This window comes from Leucoraja erinacea, chromosome 39 (genome assembly GCF_028641065.1).
Source record: "Leucoraja erinacea ecotype New England chromosome 39, Leri_hhj_1, whole genome shotgun sequence".
Classification (NCBI taxonomy): Eukaryota; Metazoa; Chordata; class Chondrichthyes; order Rajiformes; family Rajidae; genus Leucoraja; species Leucoraja erinaceus.
Window position 1 is genome coordinate 8,751,535 of NC_073415.1, and position 16,556 is coordinate 8,768,090.

Sequence of the window (16,556 nt, forward strand, 5' to 3'; positions counted from 1 at the left end):
AACAATAGCCTGTTCCCTTTATCATCGTTACTTTTTTTGCATATCTTTCATTCATTTGTTCTATATCTCTCCATATCACCATCTACATCTCTCATTTCCATTTTTCCATGACTCAGTCTGAAGTAAGGTCTCGACCTGAAACATCACCTATTCCCGTTCTCTGGAGATGCTGCCTGACCCGCTGAGTTACTCCAGCTTTTTGTGTCTACAAGATTTCACCGAAGATAGACACAAAATGCTGGAGTTACTCAGCGGGGCAGGCAGCATCTCTGGAGAAAAGGAATGGGTGATGTTTTGGGTTGAGACCAGGTATTTCACTGCACTGAGGTCCATCTGACAAGGAAGTAGGATTGAATCATTGAAGCGCTGGATTGTTAACTTGTTTGATAAGGCTTTTGGCTCTACAGTGCATTCTTGTGGCTTGGTAGCCTCACCGAGCAGCTGCTTGTATTCCTCATAATGAACTTGTGGTTGCTTTCAGATCTGGAAGTGCATCATTCTCGAGAGGTCTGATCACTGGTGAATACCACCATTTGGAATATCTCCATTTGGATATTCTCATCAATGTGTTAAAAACTGCAACAGGATGTGTTCCAACAATTATTTAAAAATATATTTGCGTGTATGAAACATCTGTTGTTTTGTATTGCCAGTAATTAAATTTTAAGTAAATGCTGCTTTTACAGATGAATCCAGTCTGATAAGAGCAGCGTCGTACATGGAGCAGTAACCACAAAATCAATGATAACCAGAAATAAAAATAGTGTAGCTCAGTGGGTCAGGCAGCAGCTCTGGATACGTGGATAGATGACGTTTTGGGTCAGGTTCCTTCTTCACACTAATTGTAGGTGAGGGGGGGGGGGGGGGGGGGGGGGGGGGGGATTGGAAAACGGGTGGACAAAGGCCAGCGACGAAAAGAAGATAAAAGGCTGTCAGACAAGGAGAGAAGCATGAAATGTGATGCTGGAGGAAAGGAAATAAGTGGATGGGGGAAATGGGAAGGGGAAAGGGGGGCAGATGGTGAGTGAAATGAATACCATCCGGGAGGCGCTACAGGTCTCTCCGTTGCCGAACCAGCAGGTCGAGGAACAGCTTCTTTCCGGCGGCTGTCACTCTACTCAACAACGTACCTCGGTGACTGCCAATCACCCCCCCCCCCCGGACACTTATTATTTTTTTATTCAAATAGTTTGCTATGTCGCTCTTCAAGGGAGATGCTAAATGCATTTCGTTGTCTCTGTACTGTACACTGACAATGACAATTAAAATTGAATCTGAATCTGAATCTGAATGAGCACCCAGGAGGGGCATGGGGTAGAGAAGGGTGGAAAAAAGTGAGTGGTATGGGGTTGTTACTTAAAATTGGAGAGTTCGATGTTCATACCATTGGGTTGTAAGCTACCCAGGGAATATATAAGGACTGAAGAAGGGTCTCGACCCGAAACGTCACCCATTCCTTCTCTCCAGGGATGCTGCCTGTCCCGCTGAGTTATTCCACCATTTTGTGTCTATCTTCGGTTTAACCAGCATTTGCTGTTCCTTCCTACGCAATATAAGGTGCTGCTTCCTCCAGTTTGCGTGTGGCCTCACTTTGGTCATGGAGGAGACCAGGACAAAGGTCGGTTTGGGAAGGGGAGATAAAATGGTCTAACAGGCCAACAATAGCCAGCTCCTTATTTAATCTCTGCGGTTGTGGAATTAATGTAGTCCTGTGCATCATAATGACATGGAGCCCTTGAAATTGTTTTCATGTCTTCTTTGAATTGGATCTTATCCAAAATGTTTGCCTATCCCTTAGCGATGTCCTCATGGCATCATAGTGTTTGTTTTGGCTGTGTGTTGCACCGCTGCACCTACAATTAAATATTAGCTTGCACGATATGCTCAGATTCATGCATACAGCTAAATCCAGGCAACATTGTCACTTACTGAGCCAAGGCCAGTAGTTATCAGTTTGTTTCCAAATGGTGTGTGTGTATCTATAAATCTATATAATCTATAATCTAGATATTTATATATGTATTTGTGGGTATGTGTGTGTGTAAGTTTCCCAAGTGGGACAGGGGCATAAGGTGGCAACTCTACCGCTGCACCACCGTGCGTGCGCCCTCTCCGGATCGCCTGTATTGTTTGCAGTGTACTATGTTTACATATTCTGTTGCGTTGCTGCAAGTAAGAATGTCATTGTTCTATCTGGAATGTATGACAACTAAACACTCTTGACTTGACTCTTGAAATCTGACCTGTGCATTTGTTTTTCCCTCTCCACCATAGACTGGCCGTTGATGTCGAGTCGTGAACATGGCGCTGTGCCCCTGCACCTTAACGCACACGGAGATTGAACTCGACGGAACCCATTTGTCAGCGGGGCCAGGTCTCCGAGTGCACCTGTACTGGTCGAATGAAGGCACGCAAGATCTTGTCTTCACAGATGGGGACATGGTTGCAGAGGACGTGTGCATTGTTGCCGCACAGAAATGCTGTAAGGAAGTCTTTACTTTGCTCTCAGTGTTACTGCCATGTTAATTAATCTGAGATTAATTTTGAGAGTTATGCCCCTGTCCCACTTAGGAAACCTGAACGGAAACCTCTGGGGACTTTGCGCCCCACCCAAGGTTTCCGTGAGGTTCCCGGAGGTTTTTGTCAGTCTCCCTACCTGCTTCCACTACCTGCAACCACCTGCAACCTCCGGGAACCGCACGGAAACCTTGGGAGGGACGCAAAGTCTCCAGAGGCTTCCGTTCAGGTTTCCTAAGTGGGACAGGGGCATTATTTTCCCCAGTGGCTTTGGAATGAAACAGATTGTTGTATTTTGGGGAGGGGGGGGAACAGATGCGAATTGTGGTTCTTTGTTGGATAATTGTGTGTGAAAATGGGGTAGTGGTAAAAATGAGGAAATGACTGCTGGCCTTGGTGTGGGATAGGATGCATCACTGACATTTGGATGCCCAAGGGTTAAATACATTCTTGTACGTTGTTCATAAGTTATAGGAGCAGGATTGGGCCATTCGGCCCATTCAGTCTACTCCGCCATTCAATCATGGCTGATCTGTCCCTCTCAACCTCAATCTCCTGCCTTCTCCCCATAACCCCTGACACCCGTACACTAGTTCTATCCTACACACTAGGGACAATTTACAGAAGCCAATTAACCTACAAACCTGTATGCCTTTGGAATGTGGGAGGGGACCAGAGCACCCGGAGAAAACCCACGTGGTCAGAAGGGGTACATACTCTGTTCAGATAGCAGCCGTGGTCTGGATTGAACCCGGGTCTCTGGTGCTGTAAAACAGCGACTTTACAGCTGTGCCCCCTTAAATAGCTTGCAGCTGTTGTAGCGACAGCTTGTAGCTTGATAGCTTGCAGCTCCCCTTGAGTAGCACAGGAAGCATCACGGCTCACCTCTTTCCATCAGGAGCTGGTCCCTGTGCATTCGAAGCAACGCAATACAAGCTCAGTGTCAGACTTCTATTGATAGCTGTGTAAACTCAAACCTAAAAACCTGAGGAATAATTGAAGACATGGTCTAATATTATGGTGTATTTATTTTTCTTTCAAGCAATTTCCCCACTGTGTCATAGTCTGTACGCTCTATGTGACCTCAAAGAAAAGCATTGGTACCCCCCAAATCACATCTTCAAGATCAACAAGGACCTTTGTCTGACCCTACATTATCGCATGAGGTACGTCAAGAGTCAAGAGTGTTTTATTATCAAATGTCCCGGACGGACGTGTGTTGACATTGGATTATTCATTACTCGCATTGCTTACCTTACTATTTTTAAACCATCTTTATTGTTTATTCTAGCCAAATGGACATACTGGTAGAACCAGTTTTAGTTTCAGAGTTACAGCGTGGAAACAGGCCCTTCAGCCCACCGAGTCCACGCCGACCTGCGATCCCCGTACACTAACACTATCCCACACACACACACACCAGGGATAATTTACAATTTTTACTGAAGCCAATTAACCTACAAACTTGCACGTCTTTGGAGTGCGGGAGGAAACCGGAGCACCCGGGAAAAACCCATGTGGTCTGAGGGAAGAACGCACAAACTCCATACAGACAGCGCCCGTAGTCAGGATCGAACCGGAGTCTCTGGCGTTGTAAGGCAGTAACTCTAACGTTGCACCACCATGTTGCCCTGAAATTCCATGGGAGCTTCTTGAATGTGCACAACCTTATTCCGTATCGTCAAGTCCAATATCACTGCTTCCTTGCCTGCCTACCTCTGGTTCCAATGGGTCCACAGGTGTATCAAGATGAAGAGATTTTTAAACTATCACCATCTCTATATAAATTTCTTGATAGCTTTTTTTCCACATGAATATTGTCCCCATGCCTCTATCCTTGTTAACAAAAGTTTTCCTGTGTTCCTTGTTCCTCTGCTCTTCTCTTCGCACTCCCCAGCTTTGCTTCTACAAAGCTTTCTGTTCCTCTTCAATTACCGTCCTGAAGTTAACTTGCTTTCAAAAGGCGCTTGCAAGTGAACCACTCCTTGCAAGCTTTCAAGTTTCACTCCTACTATTGCCCAGTGTTCCTGCTTTGTCGACACAAAATGCTGGAGTAACTCAGCGGAACAGGCAGCATCTCTGGAGAGAAGGAATGGGTGACGTTTCGGGTCTCCTTCTTTCCAGAGATGCTGCCTGTTCCGCTGAGTTACTCCAGCATTTTGTGCCTATCTTTGGTGTAAATCAGCATCTGCATTTCCTTCTGATACATTCCTGCTTTGTACCTCTGTTGTAAGCAAACTTGGAAAGTTTATCTGTGCCAATATCAGACAGTAAACTATAATGTGGGAGCATGCAATATTTGGCCAGCCTTTCTGCTGTGAGTCACAAACTCCTGCTGGAGATTATACTGGCAGAGCTGGGAGGCGGGGGATTTCCAGGACGTCAATGCTGCAATTTGGCTCAGTGCCCCACGGCTGTGAGTAAGATCCTGGAGAGCTGCTGGTGTCTGTGGAATTGCGTCACATTTCCAGAGAAAATAGCAAGCTTTTGGAAGAAGAAAGGTTTAGGTAGGTTAGTGTATTGTCACGTGTGCCGAGGTACAATGAAAAGCTTTTGTTGCGTGCTAACCAGTCAGCGGAAAGACAATACATGATTACAATTGAGCCATTTACAATGCAGAGATGCATGATGAGGGGATAACGTTTAGTGCAAGGTAAAGCCAGCAAAGTCCGATCAAGGATCATCCGAGAGTCACCAAAGAGGTAGATAGTAGTTCAGCACTGCTCACTGGTTGTGATGGGATGATTCAGATACAATACAATACAATACAGTTTTATTCGTCACATTGCACATAAAGTGCAAGTGAAATGAATATGTCAGCAGCGGTACAATGATAAAGAACACACAATACACAATAAAAATCGACACAAACATCCACCACAGCATTCATCACTGTGGTGGAAGGCACAGAACTTGGCCAGTCCTCCTCCAGATACCTGATAACAGCTGAGAAGAAACTGTCCCTGAATCTGGAGGTGTGGGAAGAAGTAATGCCGGAGACAAACTGAAATACTGTCTTTTCTTGCCTGATCTGTTCACACGTTTCTTACATAAATGTTTCATTCTTGGTGATTACCATCTTATTAATGGTTTCAAATTTGGCTTACCCAATGATACACCCAGATTCAGATAGACATAACAAGATGGGCGTTTGGTGTGTGAATGTTCTGGGCGTCACCTATACATAATGTTTTGTGTTTGCAGGTTTTATTTCAAGAATTGGCATTGCATGACTGAAAAAGAACCGAGGGTGCATCGATGGTCTCCAAGGAAGAGCGATCCTGAAAAACCTGACCAGGGCAGCCCTCTGTTCGATCCAATGTCCCTGAATTACATCTATGCACAGGTGGATTGAGTTCTTGGCATGTTTTTTTTTTAAATTAACCCTCTAATTTTTCATTGCTCTGTGGTGGGCTTGGTGCTAGTGGAGGGGAAGGTTGATGAAATACACATGATAAGTGGTTCTGCTAATAACACGTTTCCCTAACTCAACAGTCATGAATTAGGGAACATTACTTGTGCAATGATACCCTATTAAACATTGACCTTTGTTAGACAAAAAAGCTGGAGAAACTGAGTTAGTGAGGCAGCATCTATGGAGTGAAGGAATAGGCGACGTTTCAGGTCGAAACCCTTCTTTGACCTTTTGTATTTTTGGGCTGCAGCTTTAAAATTAGCCTGTTGGAAAATAACCTTTACTTTTATACATCCTGTAGGCAACATAACTTTGATATTACAACTCCCTGCCACACACCCTAACTGCTTTTTTTCTCCATTGACACTATTATTTTTATCATGCGATTTTCTAAAATGCACGGCCTCTTAGGAAAGCACCTATTGCATTATAGCAAAACTACCCTATGTCAAGGTCTCTCAATGAATTCAGGGACAAAGGCTAAATTAAGAAACATAGGTCTTTACATTTCTCAGTCACTCACAGGTGAAGCTTTTTGGCTGTCTATAAGATTGGTGATTGCACATTCAAATTTCCTATTTTTAAGTTTAAGGTGAGAGAGGGGAAAGATTTAAATGGAACTTCAGTGGCAACATTTTCCACACAGAGGGTGGTGAGTATATGGAACGAGCTGCCAGAGGAGTTAGTTGAGGCAGGTACTATCACCATATTTTATAAGACATTGGGACGGGTATGTGGATAGGAAAGGTTTAGAGGCAAGTGGGACTAGTGTAGATGGGACAGTCGGTCAACTTGCCCATGCCGATCAACATGCCCCATCTACACTAGTCCCACTTGCCCTATCGGGCAAGTGGGACTAGTGTAGATGGGGCATCTTGATCAGCATGGGTAAGTTGACCGACTGTCCAATGTACACTAGTCCCACTTGCCAGTGTTTGACCCAGATCCCTCTAATATGCATTTTATCAACAGTTTCTGAGTTTTATCCACCTTTCCTTCTGACTATTGGTGCTTCTGTATTCTTTCAGGGTAAATACGACTTCATAAACGGCATAGCGCCCCTCCGGGAATCGCTGAAAGAGCAGGACATGCACCTCTTCCAGAACGAGAGTCTGGGAATGGCTGTTCTTCACCTTTCCTACATCGCAGTGCAGAGCAACCGCTCGCTTGGGGACGTGGCGAAAGAAATCAGGTGTGTGAGCAAACACGCAAATAGTTCATGAGTTCATTAGTAATAGGAGCAGAATAAGGCCATTAGTCTACACCGCCAATCAATCGTGGCTGATCTATCTTTCCCTCTAAACCCCATTCTCCTGCCTTCGCCCCATATTCTCAGAAGCACTGTGCTCATTGCGGTTCGCGTGTGTTGACACAAAGTGCCCCCGCAACACGCTGGAAAGCAATGCTCGGATCCTAATAATCAGATTGATGTCAATATAGGACGTAAGGGCACTGGAGTAATTGGTGTTGAGATTTCATTGCTTGAGAGGCGGCCCAGTGCGTGGTGGAGCAAGAAGGAAGGGAACAACGAGAGGATGTTTCACCAACCAAGGGTTTCAAGGGAAAGCTTGTCGTACAGAACGTGGTGTCGAAAGAGGAGTTGTAGAGTATTACAGCACAAAACTTGCCCTTCGGTCAACTTGCCCTTCGGTCAACTTGCCCACGTCAATCAAAATGCCCCATCGACACTAGCCCCACTTACCTGTCCAAATGTTTTTAAAAGTTGTGCTAGCACCTGCCTCATCTACCTCCTGGCAGCTCGTTCCATATACCCACCACCCTCTGTGTGGAAAATGTTGTCCCTCGGATTCCTACTAAATTTTTCCAGTCTCTCACCTTAAACTTTAGAGAAAATAGGAAAATTTTAAACTGCACTGAAAGTCTTTGAAACAAACAGGTTAAAGGTGGGAATGCCTGCATGGGGTGGGTGGAAACCGAAAGGCAAGTTACCAGGGATCTGGGTTTCCTTGAATGTTCTGTCATCTTATTTAAGCTTTGTTCAGTAGATGTTTTCATTGATCAGCCTCCTCTGTGCTTGTCTATCAGTTTTAAGGAGTGCATCCCAAAGGCGTTCCGGATAAAAATTGAGAAAAGCAATCCCCTGACTAGGATCCGCCTAAAACGAGGTTTTCGGAAATTTGTGCGGGGTTTCCAGCTGCCTACCACAGGTTCCGGAAAGATGATCCAGCACGATATTGTATTCAAGTACCTCTCCACCTTGGAGAACCTCTGCAGCAACTTTGGAGGCGAGATCTTCCAGGCTCTGTACTTGGAGGTTCAGCCAGAAGGCAACAGGACTCCTTACATTAACGGCCGGTGTTATGTGAAGACCACAGAGGCCCTTATCTACCCCACACAGAGTACCCAGGAGTGTGAAGTGTTGGTGACTGGCACTGAGGGCATACAGTGGAGAACAATGAAGAAGGAGGTAAGCGCTAAGTTTTAGATTGGTACAGGATGTGTAGATTAGATTGGTATAGAGGCGAGACTGCTTAAGAAGACTGTGTTAAGTAGTTGCCCTTTATGTGGTGACTATTTGCATACCTTGGGCACGCAAGCAAAGAATTTCACTCTGACTTGTCACATGTGACAAAACATTAATTAATCAATTCATTCATTCATTCGTTCATTCATTCATTCAGAGTTGTGGATTACGTGCTCAAATTACAGATTGCCAGAGCAAGGCTCATCAATAGTTATTTCTAATTTGCTTCCTTGCATATTTGATTGTTATTATTTGCTCTGTGTGCCAAGGGCATCATAAACAGTTTCAGTTCCTGCCCCTGCACAAACCAAACAAGAGCCTTCAACTGAATGCCGCCACTCTGCCTGATATCCTTGCTCAAGTCAAGTCAAGAGAGTTTATTGTCATGTGGCCCAGATAGGACAATGAAATGATTGCTTGCTGCAGCACAACAGAATATAGAAGGCATGAATACAGAACAGATCTGTGTGTCCATATATATGTGTATATACAGATCTGTATATACACATATATACACACACATAAATAAACAGATAAATAAACACCTCAATGGTCTTGTTGGTTATTAAGAGAAGCAAAGATGCTGGTTTATACCAAAGATGGACACAAAGTGCTGGGTCAGGCAGTATCTCAGGAGAAATAGGAGATGCTGTCTGACCCGCTGAATTACTCCAGCATTATGCGTCTGCAAATGCTGATATCCTCTTGGGGATTCCTTGAAAATACCAACATACCTCTATAGATCCCTTGCAAGTCCTGACATGTTCCTAGACTTGCCCTGCAGGCCCTAGTGTGTTCGCTGGGACTCTTGCAAGCCTTGACGTGTTCCCTGGGATTCCTTCTAGCCATGACATGCTCCCAGGGAATACTTGCAGGCCTTGGCTGGCTCCCTGAGATCTCCTGCAAGCCCCAACCTGCTGCTTAAAATTCTTTCAGGCTGTGACATGCTCCTTGAGATTACTTGCAAGCCATAACATGCTGCCTGGGAATCTTTCAAGCCTTAATGTGTTTCCTGGATTCTTTCAAGCCCCGAGGAGCTCCCTGGGATCCCTTGCAAGATCATGTGCACTTTTTGTGCCCTTTTGCATCTTTCCAAATGTTTTAGTTTAGAGATACAGTGCGGAAACAGGCCCTTCGGTGCAACGAGTCCGCACCGACCAGCGATCACCCTTTACAGTAGCACTGTCCTACACACTAGGGACAACTAGGGACAATTTACAATTATACCAAGCCAATTGGACTACAAACATGTACGTCTTTTGAGTGTGAGGGGAAACTGGAGCACCCAGAGAAAACGCATGAGGTCATGGGGAGAACGTACAAACTCCGTACAGACAGCCCCCGTAGTCCGAATCGAATCTGCAAGGCAGCAACTCTACTGCTGTGCCACCGTGCCGCCCAGTTCTAATGCACTTTACACCAAATTAGAGTCATTTTAAAGCTGCCTGCAGTAACAATTTTGTACGTAGCTGCTTCAGTTAACATTGTGTTATGTAATGTGATGACATGCTTCATTGACGTTGCTTTGGGGATCGCCATTGGTCAGTACCCAGGATAGCTTCCCATTCTTCAAAATAATGTCACGTGAACTTTTGTTTTATTTCATGGAAAGTGCCCAAAATTCTGGTTCAATGTGGCGTGTGATAGGCGTCATCTCCAACTGGTGTCGCCCTCGCTCAGATCTGGGGAATTGCTGCCTTCTGTTACATGCTCGCTTCTTCAACATGGATATAGGTTGGAAGAGAGAATGCTGCCATTGAGTCATAATAGTTTAATTCTACTTGCAAATGCGTGTAGACTTAAATCTAAACTGTTTGTTATTTTTTGTCTTTGGACCAGCAACTCTCTTTATCATGAATAAATTCCCCTTAACAGCTAAGTGTCCTGTTTTGAAGCACGGTGCTTGAATTTGGATCCATCTCTTCTTGCTCTGTGCCTTCTTTCTACATAGCCTCCACCCATCAAAAAGACAGGATGGAAGGGAAAGCCTGGAGACCACGGGAATAACAAAGTAAATGAAGCAATGGAGTTCACTGAGAAGCCATGGATATATTTCTGTGATTTTAAGGAGATTACGCATATTGGCATCTCTGAATGTAGAGTCAGTGTTCATCGACAGGATAATAAGTGTCTGGTGAGTGATCATTTTCTCCTTCCGATCTCTCTTTTTGCTTGTGTATGTTTTCACAGGGGTTCTCACCTGGCCGTTTGTTGTACTAGTGGTCAGTGGCCAAATGTGAGTGTTGAATACTTATGTGATCTACAGAGGCCTGACATATAGATGTTGCTCAGTTCCACTCAGGTTTGGGATTATTCCATGCGGCATTTTCCTTATCTACACCTGGACTCCCTGCTGTTTTGCCTGTACCTCAGGTTAGGTCCTGTGGTTTCAGCAGAACCTTTAAAGTAGCTCTTTCTTCCCAATAACCCTTTCTGGCTTAAGCCCTCCCTTCACCACCTCCAGTTTAAATTCCATTTGGAATATTTTGGAGGACCAAGAAACCAAGAACCTTCAAGTTTGGATAACACCGTACTGGAGTACCTTGTGTAGGAAGGAACTGCAGATGTGTAGGAAAGAACTGCAGATGCTGGTTTAAATTGAAGGTAGACACAAAATGCTGGAGTAACTCAGCGGGACAGGCAGCATCTCTGGAGAGAAGGAATGGGTGACGTTTCGGGTCGTGACACTTCAAGTCTGAGGAAGGTGGGAGGAAACCGGGGCACCGGGGTAAACCTACGCAGGTCACGGAGAGAACAGACAAACACTGTACAGACAGCACCCGTAGTCAGGATCGAACCTGGGCGCCTGCCGCTGTAAAGCAGGAACTCTGCCGCTGCGCCACCGTGCTGCCCAGTAAGAGAACGGTGAACTGCTTTTTAGTTCATGTGTGGAGGAGCGTGGTTCCCTGTCTTTGAGATTTGAGAGCATGATTAAATAGTTAATCCATATCAATATCTTTTTTCTCTCTCATGGTGTGAAGGAGTTTGATTTATTCTGAGGTGAAACCTACTTTAAGTTAAATTATTTTTATTCTGAATGCAAGTTCCGAGTAAGAGCTTTGCCTCCCTATTCAATAAATGTTTCAACTGTGTGACAATTTGTTGACAACCACCCTTTCTATTATGGCATAATTTGGAGCAGTTATTGCTAAATTGAATATGTTGCAGGCAAGTACTTGCAGTGTGACACAGGAGTTGACAGGAAGGCCTGTCAACCATTTAAGATTTTCAGTATTGATTTGGCTGGCGTTTAGCTCATTACTTTAAAATCTAATCTATCACTGAGCTCACAGAATCTTTCTTCAGAATTTCTCTATTCTTTTGACTTTAGAGATACAACGTGGGAAACAGGCCCCTCGCCCACCGAGTCTGTATTGACCAGCGATCACCCCATACACTAGCACTAACCTACAAACTAGGGATAGTTTACAATTTTACCATAGCCAATTAGCCCACAAACCAGCATATCTTTGGAGTGTGGGAGGTAATCTGGAGCACCCGGAGAAAACCCACACGGTAACAGGGTGACGTACAAACTCTGTGCAGACAGGATCGAACCCTGGTCTCTGGCGCTGTAAGGCAGAAATTCTACCGCTGCGCCACTGTACAGCTCTAATTTCTTGCATCACTGGAATCCTTTTTCTCCAGAGATGCTGCCTGACCCGCTACTCCAGCACTTTGTGTCTATCTTATGTCAGTTTTTTAACTGTGACCCAAAGGGGTTGCAAACACATTTCCTGTTTGGTGATGTTTCCCTGTCGGACGGGAGGTGGATTCATCTTGCTCACCAGCCACCTGCACCTTAACTGTTGGTGTCCACCCCCCACTCAGCTGACATTAGACTGGCACATGGAGTTCCTGGGCCCAGACATGGTTCCTGAAGTCAGAGATATAGAAGTGCCCGAGGAGCAGCCTTGCCCCAAATGAGAGAAAGCAAGTGGAGAGAGATGGGTAGGAAGTGGAGGGAAAGGAGGAATGGAAATCCAGAGGTGAGTGGAGGGTTTGAGTGGTGAAAGTGCAAGGAGGAAGGGCATTACTTGTAGTGGGCTGAGAGAGATGGGTTAATGGAAGAGGAGATTGAGAAGGAGATAGCTGGGGAAAAGAATGAGGGACTGGGGGAAAGGTTGTGGGAGAAGATATATACGTGCATCAGCCTGCATTGAACTTGGCTGCTCGATGGCATCTATCTATACCTGTTGAGTTGGTGCCCAGCATTTATTCTGGTTTTAACTGGGTAGTGATGTGCAAGCTTGGTTCACTACTTTATCCAGGTCAAGCTGATTTGCGTGCTAGTATTACCTTGCTGGCATGTAAGTAACATTTTAATATTAATATTTGGGTTGGGTCATGTCCGGAAAATATTTAGTTAGGTGAGTTTTGGGATTGATTTCAATTTTGTACTAAGAGTGTGTGTAGTCAGAGTGCCTCTGCTTGCAGGAACCTGCTCAGAGTTTTCTCAAACTAGTTTTTGTTACATTTTTTAAATATTTATCATGCAGTGTTTCCCAATCCTCTTCCTGCTGATGCAACACTTCGTTTTAGCGGATATTCATGTGAAAAAACTGAACGCACAACATAATAATCTCTCAACTGTAGAACGTAGATAACATTTCTTATCATTGATCACATTTATTGTAGAGAAATATTTAAAGAAGCACACTAAGGATTATTAGGAGCAGGGCTGAGAAACACTGTGAAGAGAGTCGAGAGTTAATTGTCATATGTTTCGGAAATGGTAAATTAAATTCTTGTCGCAGCTTCACAGGCATATTAACACAATACGCACCAAATAAATATACCTGTACAATAAATTATCAGGGTCTGAAGAAGGGTCTCGACCCAAAACATCACCCATTCCTTCTCTCCAGAGATGCCGTCTGTCCCGCTGAGTTACTCCAGCATTTTGTCACAAGGTCACAGGGAAAAGGTACAAACCCCTACAGACCGTAGCCATAGTCGGGATCGAACCTGGGTCTCTGGGGCTGCAAGGCAGAAACTCTACCCCTGCGCCACTGTGCCGCCCACATGAATGACATAAACATGATATTTTTTAATTAAAAAATGTAAAATGTAATTTATCTAAAAAAAATCTAATTTAGAAATGAGACATTTGCAGTCCGCGGTTTGTTAATGCTAATTCCTTTCTTCTTGGTATCTGCAGGACCTGGTGCTGACCTGTCATAACATTGCACTTTCCTTTGCATCGTTGATTGATGGCTACTCTCGCCTGACTACCGACTCGCACCATTACCTGTGTCATGAGGTGGCTCCTCCACGGGTGGTCCTGAGCATCACCAGCGGCATCCATGGGCCAATGCAGTAGGTGTCAGCTTCATTTTGTAATCATATCTTTTAGTTTTAGAGATAGATACAGCGTGGAAACATGCCCTTCATCCCACCAGGTCCAAGCTGACCATCGATCGCCCGCCCACACACCAGTTGCATGTTGTCCCACTTTCGTATCCTACACACAAGGGCAAATTACTCAAGCCAATTAACCTACCAACCCGCACGCCTTTGGAAGGTGGGAGGAAGCCGGAGGACACAGAGAAAATTCTGCTCCTATCACTAATGAAAACCAACAGGGAGAACGTACAAACTCCACACGGACAGCACCCGTAGTCAGGATTGAACCTCCGTCTCTGGCGCTGTAAGGCAGCGACACCGTGCTGTTAATATAATTTATGATTGTGTTTATGGAATTGGTCGGATGGTTTGCTTGAATTCCTTGCGTTTAAGTCTCCCTATGACAAGAGCCCCTTTTTGCAGTCCTGTTGGACATTCTCAGAAAGGATACTGCATATAATAGATGTAGAGAAAACCCTGCTGTGTGCTGGCTCGTCAAATAATTCAGAGTGGATGTGGTGAAATATAGAATCAGATGCATTATCATATGACTTGGAACATAGAACATCACAGGAACAGGCTCATCAGCCCACAATGTCTGTACTGAACGTCATGCCAAATTAAACTCAATTTATCTGCCTACATGTGATCCATACTCTTCCATTCCCTGCAGATCCATGTGCCTAACTAGAAGCATTTTAAATGCCACTATTGTACCTACCTTGTTTTTATTTTTGTAGACATAAGAAACTATATATGCTGGTTCACAAAATACGAGACACAGTGCTGGAATAACTTGGTCCAGCCCCAAATGTGGTCTATCTATGTCCTCTAGAGATGCTGCCTGACCTGCACTTTATGTTATTTTATTCATGTTGTGGCTGAGGTAAAGATCAAAATGAAAGTGGACCTTCAATCTTTTGCTTCCTATCCCCACAGACCGCACTATGTCACCAACAAGCTGCGGAGAGAGGAGAACAAGGAGGGGCTTTATGTGCTGCGGTGGAGTGCGTTAGACTTCAACAAGATCATCATGACGGTTGTGAGCAAGGAGAAACCTGAGGTACGTGTGGTCATAAGTTCATAAGTGATAGGAGCAGAATTTAGGGCACTCGGCCCATCAAGCATTCTCCGACATTCAATCATGGCTGATCTATATTCCTCTTAACCCCTTTCTCCTGCCTTCTCCCCATGACCTCTGACACCCGTATGCTTGTGTGCTGTTTGTCCAGCATGTGCATCAATTGGCATTCAATGGGTGGGTGTGAGACGATGATATGTGCAGTGGAATACTGTCTCCTTGACTGTTTCCAGGTATACTTGAATGGCACATTGGGTCTGATTAGAATGTGCAAACGGCGGAGATGCTGAGGAAGAGGCTGGGTGACGGGTTAGAGTTGTTTTCTTGCCACTACTCAGGCCAGCTGAGGACATGTTGGTCTGCTTCTCCCATTTATTCATGTTCTATGATGCCTGACCCACTGAGTTACTGCAGCATTCTGTGTTCTATGCAAGATTTCAGCATTTGCAGTTCCTTGTGTCTGCATTTACAGATAGGAAATCCTCTTCATTTTCTAACTCCCCATTCCCAACAGTGGTGTCTTGTAATTAAGTGCACATGAGAAGCCTTGTCTGTTTATCAGTGATCAACACCAGGAGATTCTTTATCCACCCGGGACCCAAGAAGGAAATGGTCTCATTTCATTTTCAAGTAATGTTGTAGCTGTTGCCACAACAAGCAGCAGTTGGTAATGAGTAGCATTGGAAGGTGGGAACCAGGCCTGGAATAACTTGGAGACTTTTATAAACAAAAGCTATGATCAAAAGCAAAAGACAATGGTCTGTTCGGTATGGATTTTTAAAATCAAAATAATGGAAGAATTAGATTGAAGAATCAAAACTTTGCTTCTGTATTAAAATAATTATTGAAGATCGGGATTTTTTTCACCCACCATCATAAGGATTTAATGTTTTTTAGTTGTATTTTTGCCATGTTTTTAAGTATTTAACTTTGGAAAAGTAGGAAGTCCATTTCATGCCGTGTGATCTTACACATGAGGAAATGGGGCTTGAAGGAAGGAACTGCTGATGCTGGTTTACACCAAAGGTAGATACAAAAAGCTGGAGTGACTCAGCGGGTCAGGCAGCATCTCTGGAGAAAAGTAATAGGCGACATTTCAGGTCATAAGTGATAGGAGTAGAATTAGATCATTCGGCCCATCAAGTCTACTTTGCCATTCAATCATGGCTGTTCTATCCCCATTCTCCTGCCTTCTCCCCATAACCCCTGACACCTGACTCCTGTCAGGAATCACAGACTTTGCATTAAAGAATACATTTCAACATGTAGAGATAGTCATCAGATCTTCAGATTTAGGTTTCTTATTATTGTCACCTGTACTGAGGTACAGTCCAAAGCTTTGTTTTGGATGCTTTCCAAATAGATCAGGTACACTATACATAAATAGAATTGTCAAACTTAATAGAACAAAGAGGAAAATACAGAGTGCAGAGGTTTGTTCTCAGCATTGTAGTGCAACGGATCACAGACAAAGTCCAATGTCCGCAATGGGGTAGAGGTGAATCAGCAAGTACCCTAGTCTATGGATGGGCCGCTGAGAAGCCTGATAAGAGGGGAAGAAGCTGTTCCTGAGCCTGGTGCTACACACGTTCTAGCTTCTGTTCCTTCTGCTGGATGGGAGCAGGTAGAAGGAATGACTGGAGTGGGAAAGAAGGGTGAGGCAGGAGGGGTTGGGGTTAGGTGACGTTTCGTCCTGACCCGAAACATCACCT

At 44.5% G+C, this 16,556-nt stretch overlaps 1 protein-coding gene across 1 annotated transcript in view; it reads left to right on the plus strand.

Annotated features, from left to right (window-relative positions):
- The window catches only part of tyk2 (tyrosine kinase 2), a 71,770-nt gene that overhangs the window by 31,436 nt on the left and 23,778 nt on the right, over window positions 1–16,556 (plus strand). The window contains exons 2-9 of the mRNA XM_055664210.1: window positions 2,275–2,482; window positions 3,560–3,683; window positions 5,722–5,863; window positions 6,961–7,124; window positions 7,979–8,360; window positions 10,369–10,551; window positions 13,579–13,736; window positions 14,703–14,826. Of these exons, the coding sequence (XP_055520185.1) occupies window positions 2,302–2,482; window positions 3,560–3,683; window positions 5,722–5,863; window positions 6,961–7,124; window positions 7,979–8,360; window positions 10,369–10,551; window positions 13,579–13,736; window positions 14,703–14,826 (1,458 nt within the window). The 5' untranslated portion in view covers window positions 2,275–2,301. The remainder of the gene's footprint in view (window positions 1–2,274; window positions 2,483–3,559; window positions 3,684–5,721; window positions 5,864–6,960; window positions 7,125–7,978; window positions 8,361–10,368; window positions 10,552–13,578; window positions 13,737–14,702; window positions 14,827–16,556) is intronic.